This window comes from Urtica dioica, chromosome 8 (assembly GCF_054948205.1).
Source record: "Urtica dioica subsp. dioica isolate 48M chromosome 8, U.dioica_male_clone48M_v1_H2, whole genome shotgun sequence".
NCBI classification, from domain to species: Eukaryota; Viridiplantae; Streptophyta; class Magnoliopsida; order Rosales; family Urticaceae; genus Urtica; species Urtica dioica.
In genome coordinates, this window is record NC_142763.1 from 30,354,809 (window position 1) to 30,374,015 (window position 19,207).

The 19,207-nt window shown below is 34.1% G+C and overlaps 1 protein-coding gene across 1 annotated transcript; it reads left to right on the forward strand.

The window, feature by feature from the left end:
• The first annotated feature begins 17,780 nt into the window (after positions 1-17,780).
• On the forward strand, positions 17,781-18,973 carry LOC149389106 (LOB domain-containing protein 38-like). Its single transcript, XM_089624118.1, has 2 exons — positions 17,781-18,191; positions 18,273-18,973. The coding sequence occupies exons 1-2, from the start codon at positions 18,008-18,010 to the stop codon at positions 18,713-18,715; spliced, it is 627 nt and encodes a 208-aa protein (XP_089480244.1). The 5' UTR covers positions 17,781-18,007; the 3' UTR covers positions 18,716-18,973.
• The last annotated feature ends 234 nt before the right edge of the window (positions 18,974-19,207 follow it).

A 19,207-nucleotide genomic window follows, 5' to 3' on the forward strand; every position in this document is an offset into this window, starting at 1 on the left:
CATTATCGTAGTAGAGAAAGTTTAATACCAAGAGTTTTGTGAGGGACTGAGTACTATATACACATAGAGACGAGCTAAATGGCGGCTGTGTATATATAGACTATAGAGTCACGCGAATATAAATATTGCAATCATTGTAAATGCGCTTTTATTTATTTTTTTTCCATTTCGAAACGTTGAAGATGATTCCTCTTCTTCTTCTTCGTATGGATTTGGGTTCTTAATTAAATACTCTCCTTTATGACACACAATCACATTTGGAATTAATATCCCACCTTTTGATGGATATTAATAATAATAATGATAAATAATTGGGAATAAATTATCACCGCTTTTGTATGAGGCGAGTCATGGAAAGACCAACCAATGGAAGGTGAGTGAGTCAGTGGAGATGGCGGGTTTTGGCTGCTCCAAAAACTTTTCCAATTTCCATAACGTAATACGATGCTAATTAATTGATATCTCGATTAAAAATATTAGATAAAGGTCTTCGATCATATATATTCCCACTTGGAAAATATGAAACTGTGGGCCTTAATTGGTAATAAATTTGACATTCCAACTTTCTTGTGAAACCCTATAAGAAAAGGTGAACAAAGAAAACGATATATTTGCTTATAACTTGCCCGTTAACATATCAATTTAGGAAATTGAAGTTTTATTTCTTGTTATTTGCAATCTGGTAAACGCGCGACATGGCTTATTCTGAGTTTTTATTTTTTTGAAAATTTCTTCCGATTATTGTTGATGGTATACTTTTCATGTTTAATCTCAATTCAGAACAGGCCATCAAAATTATTTTGATATTCATATAATATTGATGTTTAAGTTAATTTTATATCACAATATACACACACACACACACACACACACCCATATATATAGCACCTTGCTCACTACAAAGCCAGAGACAAATAATTCCCTTTACATACCTAAATTTTACACTATTTTTAGAACAGAAAAAAAAAAAAAAAAAACCTAAATTTTACACATTAATAGTGTAATGTTCAACCAGGAATTCATCTTCTTGTTAGATTTATTCGTATATTTGTCGAAATAATGCTTCGACCAGCCAAAATTTCGGCTCCCTAGATATATTAACTATATAGGGTGCTCATGACAATCATATTAGGATCAAGTGTATTTCGTGCTGTGAACCGAATTAAGTCATTATAAATTAGTGATATGTTAACGTTAGAATATCTCATTTTAAAAACTATAATCCCAGTCAAGCGCAACTCGTAAGCTCATAAAATAATCGTGTCATTCATCTCGTTTTTGTGTCCATTCAATGTTGGGACCGATCTCGTGTTTTGCATTGGGCTATCCCATGAATCCCACAATACTAGAGATGGGCCTTATTTGCCGGTCAAAACATTTTTTTTATTATTATTACCGGATTTCAACTTAATAATTTTCATGATGGTTAAAATGATTAATCGGAATCTCTAGTTAATTTTAACAGTCTCGCTAATATCCAGTTAACTATATGATTAAGAACTAAATATTTAGTAATTTTTAAAAAAATTATTGTTGTCAATTTGAGGCGACGGATCTTTTTACCTCAAATGACCTAAGGGGTCTAATAAAAATAAGGAAAATTGTCAAAAGTAGGACTAAAATAAGGCCCATTTCCAATTTCCTACTATTTTCAAAAATTTACCAAATTAGGACTAGTAAAAATAAAGTCAAATGAGAGATACACAAAATTCTATCTATTATACCCTCATACTAATTATCAACCTACCATTTTCCCCAATAAAATCTTTCTTTTTTTCTCTTTCTTTCTCTTTTCCCGCTCAGCACATCGAGTAAATTTTTTTTTTTTTTTACTAGTCCTAGTTTAGTAAATTTTTGGAAAAAGTAGGAAATTGGAAATAGGCCTTAATTTAGTCCTAGTGAAGGAAATGTCCCATTTAATAATTAAATAAAAGGCTCTCTCTCTCTCTCTCTCTCTCTATCTCATATGAAAATTCAATTTTTGCTATACACCCAAATTTTGATAAATTTTAAGTAATAAATAACTACGATATTTTATTAACAACCCAAAATGACTTAAATACCCTATAAACATCCCGCTTATTATTTACAATCTGTTTGATAAAAAAAATCTTAGAAATGATGCAATAATAAACTTCACGTAAATTGAGGAGAAATGTACACACACAATAACCATCAACGCCATCTTTCTTTTTAAAACACATCAAACATTAAAAAAAAATAAGAGCAACGAGGTCATAGGAGATTCAACCTTCCCTGAAGAGGACTTCGAGTGGTGGCATGGCATCTCAGGCACAAATTTCACCGTGGACATGATGTTCTAAGGGTGGCGTCAATTTGGCTCTTCACTGTTTACGAACTTGGTTTCATTCTGAGACGGCTCACCATCGAAGCCGAGTACTCTGTTGCCACCATTCCTCCTTTGAGATGCTAGGATGGAATTTAGATTGCTAGGGCCAGAATTCAGCATTTTCACATTCTTTCTCAGTTGACTCAGATCTTTAGATGCTTCAAGGTAGGCTCCTCGAGCACTAGTTATCTCATACTTCAATATAGCCACAGTATCAGATAATTCATGATTTTCAGTGATTAAGCATATTACCTTCTTTTCAGGCACACTCATCTCCAGCTTCAAACTAATGATGTCCTAACTTAGCTTATTTTTGTTGTTGATGACTACTATACACTTATCATATAGCAGGGAGTAAGTAGTTCTTGATAATGTCATCTTCGGTGACTGAAACTTATTCATCGCTACTCAAATGTGACAACACTAAATGCAAGAAAGTTGGTGTTCTCTTCATCTTGATTGTTGCAGTCGGAGTCATCGTCGCTCTAATTCACAACATATGATTTGTTGTTCTTCTTCAGAGTACTAGCACACTCAGCCTGGATGTGACCGAATCTCTCGCACTCTCTACATTAGATTCTTTTATATTTATCCCCCCGATTGTCCTGGCCATTGTCATCCAATGTGTTTCTTTGCTTGAAGTTATTGCCTCTAGTATTTTGCATGTTTGATTAAGAATGTTCCCCTTGATAATTATTTCTCCAGTTTGTCTTCTTCATGAATTTGCTGAAGTTCTTGGCAAGAAAAGCAATCTGGTCTGATATATTGTTGCGAAATAACTCTCTCACGCAAGCTACGTGTGTTGCTCAAGTAATATAGAATGTAAATTCGAGTATCGTACCCACAGAGATTAGTGAAATAGCGATTTCCTAAAACTTGATGCTAATTAACTCCAAATAAAATTAAGAAGATGTTTGTAACAAGAGTAACAATAAAACTATAGCAGAGAATTAAATACGAGTTTTGCAAGAAGAGAAAGTAGGGGTCGCGATTTCACCGGAACTAACTAGGTTGGGGGTTTCAGGTTTGAACAACAAAATCTACTCCTATGAATGTTAATCTCACTCTATCAAAATTATTCACTAGCCTCTCTCAAGTGTTCTAGCAAACCTATGTAATTGATGGATTATTATCCTCTCGGCATCTAATCTACTAAAACAATCACACGTAATGAAACAAGAGTTCAAACGATTACAGAAATTGCCTAGATTTTCTACTAACCTAGGATCAACTATGAACACATGAACAAAAACACGATTATTTACTCTCTCTCGAGTAACTAAACAATCCTAGATAACAACTCTAATGGTGATCAAGCATTAGAAAGCATAAGGAACAATTCATATCAAGCAATCCATGATGAATCAAACAATAATTATCTAACCCTAATGATCCCATCCAACCATTATCAATTCTGGCTACATCGCAACCCCATAAGAAACTTAGCCTCTAATGGTGTTCATAATCAACGCTAAACATAACAGAATAATTAAAAGCAATAAAATAAAGATTGAAACCAAAATAGAATTCATATTAAATAAAATTGATGCTCAACAATAATTTAGAGCAATAAAATAAATAAAAGAAGAGAAGAAAGAAGAACGAATGAATTCGGAGAAGGAGAACTCGTCGGGTTGTTAATTCCGTTGAAGAACGCATTTTCCTCTTTCAAAAGCTCTCAAGAACAACCAAACAATAAAAGAGAAACTTAAATAAAAGGTAATATGTGTCATTGATAGCTTAAAGTCGAATATATAGGCCAATTGGTGATTTTCGGAGCATATTGGGGCTTTGGAATGGTTCAAATGGCCCAAAAATATCAAAAACGGAAAGAAAGTTCGTCAAAACCCGAAGGAACGCGCGGCAAGCGTGTCAAATGCTCGCGGCATGCACTGGTAGTCTGGAGATCCTCGCGGCGCACACTTTTTTCCTCACGGCGCGAGGATGCTTCCGGACGCCCGCACTGTTTTTGTATTGGCCTTATCTTCTTGCTTCGATGTCCGATTTTCACAAATAAATATGCGTTGGAAAGCTAAGAGATAGCTCTATCCAATGATGGAAAGAATTGAACCAGAATCGTCACTTAAGAATCTAAAATCATGCAAAAGAAGACGTCATGTTTCTTGATTAGCTCTAACTCGTCCGAAAAATCTTCAAATCATCCCAAAGTTGCTCCATTGCCCTCAAAACACTTTATATATCATGAAAACCTATTATAACAAATAAAAACACAAAATATATTAAAAAAAAAACTTAAGGATTCACTTCGATTCAACTCCGGGAACGAGCGATTTGTACGTATAAAACGCATTCATCACATATCTTGATCATCTTTAGCTTCTGTGATGACTTCAGTCTTCAAGCCTACACATTTTTTTTTCTTTTCAAGTTCCTTCACCTTCAAATTCATCTCGAAGATTCTGAGGGATCCCATCAAATCGTCAAGCTTCATGTGCCGGTGATTATTGAACCTCAAACAACCATTTAAATGAGAAAAAAATTAATTACGCAATGATAAGCTAATTAAAACATGGTTATTAATTAAACAAGATCTAGATTTACGTTATTGAATGAGATTAAACGCAACACAATATGTCAAACAACCGATAAATTTAATGACAAGTTCAGAAGACTTACAAATATGGGCTCACGAAACGAACCTTCAAGCTTTCACAATCCGTCTTCAGTCTATAAAAGACTCCTCACGATCACCCTTCGGGATGACTCAAAAACTCTCGGATTTCTTCCCGTCGTGTTGATGACAACGTAGTCTTCCGAAACGTAATCTTCGAGAAAGATAAGACTAATGAGTGGGCAGCGATTCTTGATATCACTTAGATTTGAAATGAGGTGTTTCAGATCTTTCTCTCTTATTTCTAAGAATGGAATTGAAGCAATTCAGAGGGGAAGAGGAAGAAGCAAAGTCTCGGCCAAACCAAAGATAGGAGGCCGAATTTTTAATACTGTTTTTAGTTAAATTTTGCTTCTTATCGGGCCTCTATTTATAGCAGTTAAAAGGAGATATTCTAGAATATATAATTTTCTTTTATTGTGTTCACACAAATGGATTTATTCTCAGCCCTTGGATCTCATCTCATGAATCCTACTTTTTCTCTCATCCATCAGATCAGTATTTAGGATTTTATTTTATATCAAAATATAAAATATTTTATTTGTTGAGAGAATATAGGAAAATATTTCTCCTCTATATTCTCCTAAATATAAGGAGAGAATATAGGACAATAATTAATTTCTTAAATTTGCTCTCCTTTATTTTAGGAACAAATAAAGAGAATAAACTGGTATAAAACCAGTATAAAAAAATCGCCCACCTCCTGGTAGGGAGGTGGTGAATTTTTTCTTGAACGCAAGGTCTGGCCCAAAAATCCAAAATTATTTATTTACTTAGTCCAACAATAAATAAATAACTTATTAATTGATTATATACTTGATCCAACAATAAATAAACAATTCTACTATAAATAGTTATTTAATTCCGCAAATACCCATTTTTCATAATAAATGCTATCAATTACAATTACCAAAAGTGAGACTATAACAATGAAACCATTATTATATGAACGTTCTTATCCACCTTAATTGAAGCCGAATCGGGGACTATGGACCTAGTATTTGAAGCTTAACAAACCCAATCAAAAGACGAAACAGTTCTTTCTCTTTTATGTATTGTTTTATCTAATCTTGGTTAGTACTCCACCGTGTAACCCAAGACTGAACTCTCCCATAATACTATAATTTTATTTACTCATCGTGACGAGTGTCCACTGATTTAGTCAGTACGTGATCATGATCCTCCAAGTTCAATACGTATCGAGATATGTCGATTTGTTCCGTCATACCTTTCTCGTTACATATATACCCTAAGCACAGTTGCTTCCCCAGTGAAAGATTCTTCCGAACTTAAGCCAACTTCGGAAGTGCTAGCAATCTATCGGTTCTGGAATCAACCCTCAGATGAGAGAACATTTACCTTCTTTCAGAAAGGCTGGATTCTGTATCTGTACATCACTTTCTTTTACGATCATGTTCCAACTTCCCAAAACACATATTTAGTCAGCGTTTCATTAGCCTTTAACGTGGTGAATCAAAGAACCCGGTAACATGACCTAGAAGTCCATGATTACTTCAGGATTTAGATCAAGCGTCAATGTGACCATCATAAGCGACCTCGACTAGTGCGCCGTAACGGTCCTTAAACGACACATCTATCCAAACCAAACTATGTCCGGGTCGTACACTTACCAAAAGTGTAGAATGCTCCCACTGAGTGATCAACCTTCAATCATGTTCTACATATATGACTTTAGATAAGGCTTTCCAGGGACATATCAGTCATCAACCTTGTTTTAGTTCACCGCCCGAACTCGGATGCCCAACATACGACTCAATTTGATACGGAGACTACAGATAATAGTTGTTATTGATTCTGAATTTTATCATACCTCAACCCACTAATCATATTATACTAATAGAGTAACTTCTTGTCTTATTTAGTAATCATCATCTTCTAGTGGGAAATATTCCTTGTTAGAAATATTGCCCACTAGAAGATGATGATTACTAAATAAGATAAGAAGTTATTTTATTAGCATCATATGATTAGTGGGTTGAGGTCTGATAACATTAAGAATCAATAACAACTATTATCCATAGTCTCCGTATCAAACTGAATCGCATGCTGGGCATCCGAGATCGGGTGGTGAACTAAAACTTGGTCGATGACTGATATGTGCTTGGAAAGCTTTATCTAAAGTCATATATGTGGAACACAAGTGAAAGTTGATCACTGAGTGGGAGCATTCTACACTTGTGGTAAGTGTACGACCCGGACAGACCTTGCCTGTAGATGTGTCATTTAAGGACCGTTACGACACACTAGCCAAGGCCACAAATGATGGTCACAGTGACTCTTGATCTTAATCCTGAAGTGATCATGGACTTCTACGTCGTGTTACCAGGTTCTTTGATTCATCACTTAAAGGCCAATGAAGGTTGAATAAATGGATGTTTTGGGAACTCGGGACATGATTTTAGAAGAAAGTGGTTTACAGATACAGAATACAGCCTTCCTGAAAGAAGGTTAATGTTCTCTCACCTAATGGTTGATTCCAGAACCGATTGATTGTGCACACTTCCGAAGTTGGCGTACGTTCGGTTGAATCTTTCGCTGGGGAAGTAACGATGCGGGCAGAACCTGGAGGGTCATGATCATGTACTTACTAAATCAGTGGACACTTGTTACGATGAGTAAATATAATCCTAGTATTAAATGAGAGTTCAGTCTTAGCTTACACGGTGGAGTATTGACTAAGATTAGACAAATCGATCGAAAAAGAGAAATGACTTTTTTCGTCTTTATGATCGGATTTGTTAAGCTTCTACTACTAGGTTCATCGTCTCCGATTCGGCTTCGATAAAGGCGGATAAGAACGTTAATATAATAGTATGTATTATTATTATAATCTCACTTGCTGTAATAGTGATTGACAGCATTAAATTCCAAAAAAGGTATTTTGGGAATTAAATAAATGTTTATATTAAAGCTGTTTATTTATTGCTAGATCAAGTAAATAAACTTATTGTTTATTGTTGGACAAGTAAATAAGTGTTTAATGGGCTTAAATCTATTGGGCCTTGAAAAAGCAAAAAAATCGCCTACCCCTACGGTGTTGGACGTTTTTTGCACTGGTGTGGTAACCAATAATTTTTCTGTTTTTCTGTTCCTAAAATATAGGAGAATAAATAGGAGATATATTTTCCTATATTCTCTCCTAATATTTAGGCTAATATTAGGAGGATATTTATGAGAATATCTAGGAGAATATAATTTCTTAGATTTTCTCAACATAAAATATTTTATACTGGTGTATAAAATAAAATCCTAGATATTGATCTGATGGATCAAAGGAAAAATAGGATTCACGTGTTGAGATCCAATGGCTGAGATTTAATCCACTAGTGTGAACACAATAAAATGAAATAATATCTTTTAGAATATTTTGGAATATTCTATAAAGATACCTTTTAAACTGTTATAAATAGAGGGCTGATGTGAAGCAAAATTTAATAGAAATAGCTAAGGAATTTCGTGGCCTCTCTCTCTCTCTCCTTGAATTGGCCGACTTTACCTCATCTTCCTCCCCTCGGAATTTCTTCAATTCCATTATTAGAAATTAGATAGAAAGATCGGAAACACCCTGTTTTCAGATCTAGTGAGATATAACGAAGCTCACTCTTTTGTCTTATCTTCCTCGAAGATTACGTTTCGGAAGATTTTGGTGTCATCACATTGAGTCCTTGAAGGAGGAGTTCCAGATCTGATCGTGTAGAGGCTTGTACGTTCAAGACGATGATGGATTGTGAAAGCTTTCGGTTCGTAAGTCAAAAACTGTAAGTTTTCTTAAACTCGTCTTGTATCTGATATGGTTGCTTGATGAAGTTTCTTATGATTAATTTATTAAGTAATCTAGATCTTGTTTAATAACCATGTTAATAATTAGCTCTTGTTAGCGTAATTATTATTTTCCGCATTTAATTGGTTATTCAAGGTGCATCACCAACATTCCTAACATCATGTTCTTCAAGACATGAGCTTCTTTTATAGCCACCACTTTCATATCAAATCGATCAGGAAAAGATCTCAAAACTATACCGACGAGCTTTGCATCTTTAATTGGCTCTCCCAAGGCATAAGCTTCATTCGAAATATCATATATTCTGGCACTGAATTCAACAATAGTTTCATGATCCTTCATATTAAGATTCTTAAACCTGGTGGTCAACATTTTGAGTCATTATGATCTGACTTTATCAGTTCTCTCATGAGTGACAGGCAGAATATCATATGCCTCCTTAGCGATTTCACAGTTGAAGATTAGTTTGAATAAATTTTCATCGATGGCTGAAATTATGGTGTCACGCCTCGAAAAGATGGGGTGTGACAGGGGATAAATTATTATATTATTATTCGTAAGCTCAAGTAACCGAGAAATCCATAAACAAGAACATTCAATTTCAAAAATTCAAACCAAGGATCCATAAAATCTTAAAAGTCCAAAATCAAAACTCTAGCCACGCGATTCCTCTCATTTCCACCTTCTCAAACTAATCCCAAACTCTAGGATTCATTTCCGGGGCGTGACATATAGCGTTCATAGTTTTGGAATTTCCCATAGCATATATATGTTGCTCTTCAGACCATTTATCCTAGGTAAGTGTAGTCGTTTTCCCCTTATCATCAGCCACATAGGGATCAATCTAGCCTTTTCAATTGTCATCCAATCTCTCTCATCACTCTCATTCATAAAGGCTTTCATCCGTGCCTTCAGTAGCTATAGTTTTGTCTTTCCAAGAGTAGAGGTAAACTAATGCTCATTCCTTCATTTATGTTCATCTTAAACAAAACGTTGGTAAGCAAACCGGATCATATATTGTGAATCGAGTGGCCCGCTCTTATACCAATTGAAATTACTAAATATTATGTAAGATGTTTGTTCAACTAGTATGTGAAACTAATTGTTGTTAGCCGGATTAATTAACTCAACAGTCAAACAAGCAATCGCAAAATAGAATGAAATAAAAGGGCACACAGAATTGGTAACCTTGTTCGATGATAAAACACCTACTTAGGGGGATTGATACGTGCGGTGGTCAAAGAAATCCATTGTCTCAAGATTCAAAGTTACAGGACTAAGGTTTGACGACTCCCTCTCAAACACCTCTCGACTTTGACTTCTTCAATGGATCTGCAATATAAGCTCCTCTTATATCTGAGACTCCCTCTCAATATAATCTGTCACGAAATCTAATAAGTCGAAATCGTCCAAGATATCTGATTATGAATCCATAAAAATCGAAACTAAACAGATATTTAGTTCTTTTTCCAGCGGGAGGAAGGTGACTTAAGTACCCCAGGTCTTGAACAAGCTTGAACAACTTCTTGAAGTTTTGACTTAAACAACTGTTACAATTTGTTTTAAAACAAGCTTGAACAACTTCTTGCAGTTTTGACTTGAACAACTGTTACAATTTGTTTTGTCAAACTTAAAACTATGCCACAGAGGATCCACAATAATAATTATTGATAATAAATTAATTTCAATCGACTTCATAATTTTAGTATCCGTGGCTAAATAAAACAAGCTACCGTGTGTAGGAAAGGTCGAAATAGAATAAGTTATGAAAGATTGTTTGATATATGCCAATAAAATTGTTATACTTGTCACTGATCTTGTTTAAGTATGTCCTTAAAAGTTATATAATGAATAATTTCAGTGCGATATCTGATGTTTCGCTGGTCTAAGAGTTATAGAATGAATAATTTCAGTGCGATATCTGATGTTACGCTGGTTATCTGGTTTAAGGAACACACTTTCAGTCAAATTTACAAATTTCAATTTAAATATATTCATCCATTCAAGATATTTTATAGCATATATAATAGATAATGTATTCAACCAAGAAATTATGGTCGGATCGAAAACCACGATATTGATTGAAAACCCCCTTAAACAAGATTTGTCTACATGAATCCTCGAGCAAGCTTAGGATATTATATATCGTCACAACATTTAGCCTTATATTTACATGCATAAATTATTTAATTTTAATATTGTAATTTTCACCAAGTTACTTCGCCACAAACTAAACTTGATATTATCTTCTAGAAACTTCACTTAAAGTGCGTGTGTGTGTGTGTGTATATATATATATATAATATATATATTGTTACTCATATAATTTGCACAGTCCGAGTTGGAGCTCGGATGCACTTAGAATAGTATAAATTTAGAACTGAACCCGAGTCAAGTAAGTCCGAGCGTTCATGAAAGTTAAAAAACGACTAGTTCATAAGGTAAGAATGAACCCTACCGAGCATATTTTCGAAGAGAATAGAAGCTTATAAGTCAAAGACTAGTCAAACCAAATATAACCACGTGTAAACCAATTTAAACTTAAATAAAACGCTCACTTCAACGTTTATGCCGAGCATACAAGCAAGTAACCGACCACTACGCACGCTATAGAGCGGTTATTTAGCAATTGTCGTGAACGTGTGACTGATCACGCCACGAACTCGACCAAAAAAAACTATAAATAGAAGAAAGCGGGGTTGAAATAAGGGAATTCACATTTTTACACACACAAGCACTCGCCATAAACTTCACTCATTGTTCAGCACTCTCGTTTACTTTATCTCTTTCATTGGATTCATCTGTATTTAGAGATGATCTTGCATAGACACTCGGAGTTTTCGGGATTGTGCACTCGAAATTAAGTGCTCATTGTGAAATAATTGTTGTATTAATTTTGTATGTCAAAATATATATATATATATATATATATATATATATATATATATATTATATAGAAGACTTGAAGTCACAAAGAGACAATAATATCAAAGAAAAAAATCACGAAAATGAAGACAATCTCTCAAGCGTCACTCACACTAACATATGTTTTTTTATATGCAAGTCTCCTTTTCTTCTAAAAGGAATGGAATGGTGATCACATAAATATAGATATCCAAAAGAAAAACCTTATATACGTCTCTTTGTTTGTGTAAATATATTTAGTGAGAAAGCTAAAGTGACCTCTCCAAATACAATGGCCAATCCCATTCCCCAAACTGCATGTGTCTTTTTAGCTCACGGAAGGGACGTTATAACCAACAATGTGCGTCTCTTATTTTTTTTCAAGAGAATAATACGCCAATATCTCTCTATCTCTCTCTCTCTCTCTCTCTCTCTACAGTCCACCTTAAAATCAAGTGTACGGCCAGACCAACTTTGGTGGACCCCACTTCCAAAATAATAATGCCAATTTGAAGCCATGACCATATGATGTATTAGAGCATTATACCCCAACAAGATTTGATCAATTAACTACAAAAGTTCTTTTGATTGACGATCTTAATTTTCATGTACATATACATATATCTAATTCAGAAATGAAATCATCAATAGTCTTGAATTACGGGCCTTGTGAGAAAAAAATATCAAATCGGATTCCACATAAAATGCGCGTTTCTAATTTTTTACAAATGTACATGTGGTGGCCTATGCATAAATTTTATAGTTTTTGAAGCAGATCGCATAAGATATTTAGGGCCTGTTTGGTAGTTCACTCAGACTGTTTTTGTTTTCTGTTTTTGTTTTCATAGAGTTGTAGTCTAAAAATTTTTTTCAGTTGTTTTCAAATAACTGTTTGGTAAGGATTTCAGTTTTTTTTTATTCAATTTTTTGTAATTGTAGTGTAATAATTCACATAAGAACTAGGCGTCGAGATATATACTAATTGAAAGTCTTTGCTGCGAATATAATGGTCGTACCTTTAGTAATAATGATTGTTCACAAGTTTATCGGAAAACACCGTTTGTCTTTGTAGTCAATACAACAAATATCAAATTTTGATACCTAATGTTGACTAAAAATAGTGAAAACTCGTGTGTTTGACGAGAGGATCACGACCAATTAATAGTTTGTAAAATGGAGTTCCGATTGTTTAAAGTTTGCCATAATTGTAAAACATAAGTTTTCCAGGGAACGAAAATAAATTCGATAATCAAAAGTGAGGAAAATTAAATGATGTTGATAGGAGAGAAGGAAATATCAAGAGGATATATTAAAAAAAAAAAAAAAGTTAAAAAAGTTGAGTGAAAAAATTAGAAAACACCTAAAAACAGTTTTTTGATTTTCTTCATTAAAACAGAAAACAGTTTGAAAACTTTTTGAGTTGTATTCTGAGAATCATCAAACAAACAGTCAATTCAGTTTCTTCAAAAATCTGTTCAAGTTAGAAAAGTCAAAAACAATTTTCAAATGAAGAAACAAACAGGCCCTTAAACTGCTCCTGCTCTCGTATATGTGAGTGATTTGTTTATATATTGTGCAAACAAATATATGCACTATTTTCTTCATACTTATAAATAAGACCGACGTCTTTTATGTTTTAAAATACTTATAAAGGTTTTTGGTTCAAATAGTTCCTAACATTTTATGATAGTGGTATTTTAGTCCTTAAACTGTTTTTTGAAGCATTTTGTTCCCTAACCTATTGACTTTGTAGCATTTTGGTCCTTTCTAAAAAAAATATTTTTTATTCTATGAAATTATGTACTTTATAAACTTAAAACATGTTTATATACTAAATTAAATTGTTAATTTTACAAAATAAATTTATTACATCATATTTTGATCCTTAAAGCACTAAAAGAATTATACAATATTATATTTTTATAGCATTATATATGTTACTTTTTCAAACTTTTTAAAATTATAAACAAGTTATTTTAGTTTGTAAATATGTTTTAAGTTGATTTTGTGTTGAATTTTTTAATGGATCAAAATGTTACAAAATCAATAAGTTAAGGACCAAAATTAATGCTTAAAAAAAAAGTTTAGGGACCAAAACGCCACTATCATAAAAGGTTGGGGACTATTTGCGCCAAAATTTGTACTTATAAATAAGACTTATATGCACTATTTTCTTCATCGAGATTTATCTTATGAGTGTGTTTAAAATAGTTTTAACAAGGCCTGTTTATAATTGCTTTAAAATACAAAGAAGTAACCTTTAAATTGCAATAAATAAAAACATTTAAAAAAAATTAATATTCTAAAACCATCAAAATCACTCTGGGTATTATATGTTTAGATTTTTGGTTGCCTTAGCACTGGCCATATAGCAAATATTCAACATTCTTGTGATTAGGTTGCAATAAGTTTTGTTTCTATAGTTTTCTTAGAAGAAATTTTTTGAAATAGCCTAATGACTATTCTAATATAAATTTATAGTTCAATATTCAAATATAGTTTAGTTGATATCTGTCAAGACTCTCAGTGCTTATGTGGCAACAAATGCGGACTCAGCTTTTATTTACTCTTTCACTATTCTACTGCTTATGTGTATTGCTTATTTGTTAAATAATGTGAGAGTATATATATTCCCGTTGACTTTGTAAGATGTTGAGTAGTTCATAATTAATACAAACTCTACATTCCTCGCTTTCTTTTACATCTCAAAGCTCTCTCTAAGCTTCAGAGCTTTTCATAGTATCAAAGCTACGACTTTAAGTTATTTTTTCGAGTGCTTGAAGAGGCGAACTCATTTTCGTCAATTCCTGGAGCCAATGACGTTTCTCAGTTTCAATCCACACCGAATCACTTCACGCCTCATCTGAATTCGCTCTCAATTCGATTGGATTGTCATAATTTTCATCCTCTGGCGATATCAAGTCTCCTTTCGACATTCAGAGCTAATGAATTTAAATGAATCCTAACAGTATCTACTCCAATTCCACCAACGTTCGTCGATTCGCCTAGTTCTTAAGCAAACTTACCTCCATCCGGTGACCTAATCCGGAGTTTCATAATTGTTGAGATATGACCTTCTTAATGAGCTGGTTATTATCGTCGATTCCTGAATCGATGCTAGGTCATGTGACTCGATGCATTAGCTTCTCCGATGTTTTGTTCACTATTGCACGATTAAACTCTACATTGTCGAAAGCTCGCTCTCTGCAACTCCGTTTTCTTCTTCAAACCACCAAAAAAGGTAGTCTCTCAATTGAAGAGTATATGCTGAAGATGAAGAGCTTGGAGGAAAATTACAACACGTCTGGCCCAGACTATCAGTGATAACGAGCTAATCATGCACGCCCTTGATGAAGTTGGAAATGAGTATGAGTCAGTGGTCATAAATCTAACCTCAAGGCAAGGTGATTTGGATCTACAGTAAGTGCAATTCATGCTTCAATCGCAAGAGATGAGACTTGATGCTCTCAATTGAGAGATTCAAGGATTAACATGCTTAATGCCCACCAATGCTGCTTATTCCAATCAGCAACCTTGAGGCAACTACAAAGGAGGACATAATGGTGCAAATCGTGGTGGTGCTCGTGGCTATTTCAACAATAGAGGAAGAGGCCGTGGAGATCAAGGCAGAGGAAGATCTTTGTCCAATTGTGTGGACGTTTAGCTTGAGGGAGGTTGTCAAGACTCTCAGTGCTTATGTGGCAAAAATTGTTGACTTAGCTTTCATTTACTCTTTCACTATTCTACTACTTACGTGTATTGTTTATGTGTTAAATAATGTGAGAGTATATATACTCTCGTTGACTCTGTAAGACGTTGAGCAGTTCATTAATACAAACTCTCAATTCTTCACTTTCTTCTACATCTCAAACTCTCTCTAAGCTTCAGAACTTTTCAATATCTAACTCTCTTACATACATGTCTTTTCTTAGTTGAATTATTTTCTAATTTATTATGGAATAGTTATATTATTATATAAAGGGTCCAAGTATATCATATGTCTAAGTCTCTCTTTTAATATTGTTGGTTTTTAATGTTATTTATTATTATGTATATATTTAAAAAAAAATAGACAAATTTATCCAACAAAGTTTATATAAGATGCTGAGTTATATATTTATATGTAAAGCTACTAGTTTTGGTATAGGATCTATAAACAGTAACATCTTACGAGAGTTTAATTAGCTCCAACGAATAATCAGCTTATAACGACCTCGGGTTCATGAAGAATGAGCAAGATAATATTGAACCCTCTTTAAAATTTGAAAAATGAATGTCCACTAGCTACATTTTTAGCGCAACTAAAAATGTCCACTACATTATAAATAATAATGTATTTTCTTGCAATTGATTTTATATGATCATTGAACTTGCAAATTAATCCTATCGAGAATTATATAAATTGCAAATATATTAAATTATAAACCATAGAATAACTTTTATAACATCCACAGGAGATGCAGTGAATTTAATCGTGAGCATATATTAAATTGACGTGTGGAATTACCAAATATCAAGTTCTAGCTCGCAACTAAAATATATGCTTGTTTAGATATTCGCTTTCAATAGTGACTCTTGTAAGACAAAGAAGCGACGTTGCCAATGCCAGAGCCAATGACCTTGATAGCCAATATCTAAGCTTTCGTTTTCATTTCTTGTATTTTTTTATTCAATTCTTTCCTGATTTCTTTTATGCATAAATATTAATAAATCCGTAGTGAGAGAGAGCTTTCTTATATATATTATCTACTATATATATAATTACTTACAAGTTCAACTAATAGAAGAATATTATTTTTTGTTGAGAAATAACAGTTTATTATAAATAACATGACTTATTATTGGTGGGGACAATACAAAGAGGGCTAAGATTATATAAAGATTCTTTCTACCATTATCTTAATTAGTAATATTAGTTTTATATTACGTAAAAAGAATGGCCAAAGAGAATGGAAACACATTTGTACTCAACTAGGCAGCCCACGCCAGCTAGATCCAACCCTCTTTCTTATCCACTTTGCATGACTTTTTGGAATATCATAATCAAAATATTTGCTATTGAATGTATTGTTGTTGGAAATAAAGTTCAATTCCTCATTCGTATATATGCATATGCATATATATATATATACACATATATATATATATATATATATATTGAGATCTTTTTCCTTGGTCATCAATTTGCATAAATACATAAATTACGATGCCTTGTAAAAGTCGTCCAAAAACTTGTGGATTGACATAGTGCTTGAGTCGTACTAAAATCAAATCATATATACTTATTCCACTACATTTCATTGATGGTAATATTTGCAATTTCTTAACGTCATTAATCACTTATCATCAAAATATATCTATTAGCTACTTAAAATTGTGACATCAATCACTCTATAAGTCGTGCATAAATTTCAAATTTTATCCAAAAGAATTTACGCGACAAGGACAACTATTATAAAATTATTACCTTACGTAAAATTGCAATACTAGAAAACTGAAAATATAGTAATAAGATATGGCTGATAATTATTCATCACCATTACATATATATATATATATATATATATATATATATACTTTTGTGACATCACAGATGTATAGTCTCATAACAGTAAACAACACTGATAAATAAGATATATTTCATCCATAAAAAAATATATAATATATATATATATATATATTCCATGATGGTCTAGAAAACCACGCCATCTTTCTACTAGAAACGGTAAAAAGTACTTTTGCTCTGGCTGTGACTGTGAGACCTCCATCCAGAGATGAAAAAAAGCAGAAAGAAAATTATAAAAGATACAGAAAAGGAATCTTTAAAAATGGGTCATTGATAAAATAATTTGATGGCTTAATGATTGTTATCCATATGAAGAGAATCCAACGGTGGAGAAACAGCGCAACCTTCCGTGGAAACACGGAGCCGCTTTTGCCCAACTCCTTGGAACCCCCCAACCCCAAAAATAATAATAACTCAACCCGAGTCAAAAAACACACAAACCAAATCCAACCATGGTTACCACACACACACACACACACATAATAATAATATTAAAAATAAAACTCAAGAAATAAGGTATCAAATAATACATCACTGAAGTTTCTCCGCATGCATACACAGCCAAATCCACACCCCTCCCTCTCTCTCTATATATTCCCCATATTTATGTGCCCTTTGGCCTCTCATCCCCTCTCTCGTCACTTGTTTGTCCAACACATTTGAAAGAAAAAACAAAGAAACAAACCTAGCCGCCTCATTCATCTTTTTTCATTGTAATATACATATATATGTGTGAGAGAGAAAGAGAGAATAATGAGCTGCAACGGGTGTAGAGTACTACGGAAAGGATGCAGCGACAATTGCATGCTGAGGCATTGCCTTCAGTGGATCGAAGGCCCACAAGCCCAAGCCCACGCCACAGTCTTCGTCGCCAAATTCTTCGGCCGCGCCGGCCTCATGTCCTTCATCTCCTCCGTCTCCGAGCCCCAACGCCCTGGTAATTATAATCCGCTTCCTCAATTCAACTTATCATTTCTTTTTTTCTTTTAATTAATTCATGTTTTCTTTTTGTACGCAGCTTTGTTTCAGTCGTTACTGTACGAAGCGGTGGGACGGACGGTGAACCCGGTGAACGGCGCGGTGGGGCTTCTCTGGACGGGGAACTGGCAGGTCTGTCAGACGGCGGTGGAGACCGTGCTCAGCGGCGGCGCGTTGGGCCCACTCGCGGAGTCCGCGACCGGAGGAGGCGCGTGCTCTCCGGTGGGCCGCCACGGGCCCAAGAGAAAGCCGGCTGACGACGAAGACGACGACGAGGAAGGTGAGGAGTGCGCGGTTTCGCCGGACTTGGGACTCCGGATGACGCCGGTGAAGAGGAGGGCGGCGACGCCGTCGGAGGAGGAGAATTACTCGGAGACGACGACGCTCGGGAGTAGTAGCTCCTCGCTGGATAATTTTGAGTTTAATAATAATATTAGTTTTGGCGGATCAGAGGCTAGAAAAGTTCTCAGATTGTTCGTCTGACTCAACATCACGTTGATGATGAACAATATCAAGTATGAATAAATAAATATTGGTAATGGAAAAACTAGGATTAATTTTAATTTTATTGACCCTTTTCTTTTGGTGTTGTAGTTCAATTTTGTTTATGTGCTTTTCTATGTTTGGCCAAATGAGGCTACAGATTTTTGTGCTACTTCTTTTTTTGGTTGTAGAGTTTGATGATCTGGTTTTTCATTTCATTGTAATTAAGAACAGCATATCAGGATTTCAACGGTGCTCTTTCTCTCTCTCTCTCTCTATCTCTCTCTCTCTGGAAAGTATGGTCTCCAAACAAACGGTACAAGTAGTACAATTGTAAAGAGCCTGACCAAAGACTCAATTTCAAAAAGCAGTTGTTATTATCTCTTTATTTATTTTATTTATGTCAAGAATAACATTTATTGAGGCATATGGTTGTCAGTCTAAATCGTCAAACTTTTTTTTTTTTTTCTCTTTTACCAAATTAATACGCAA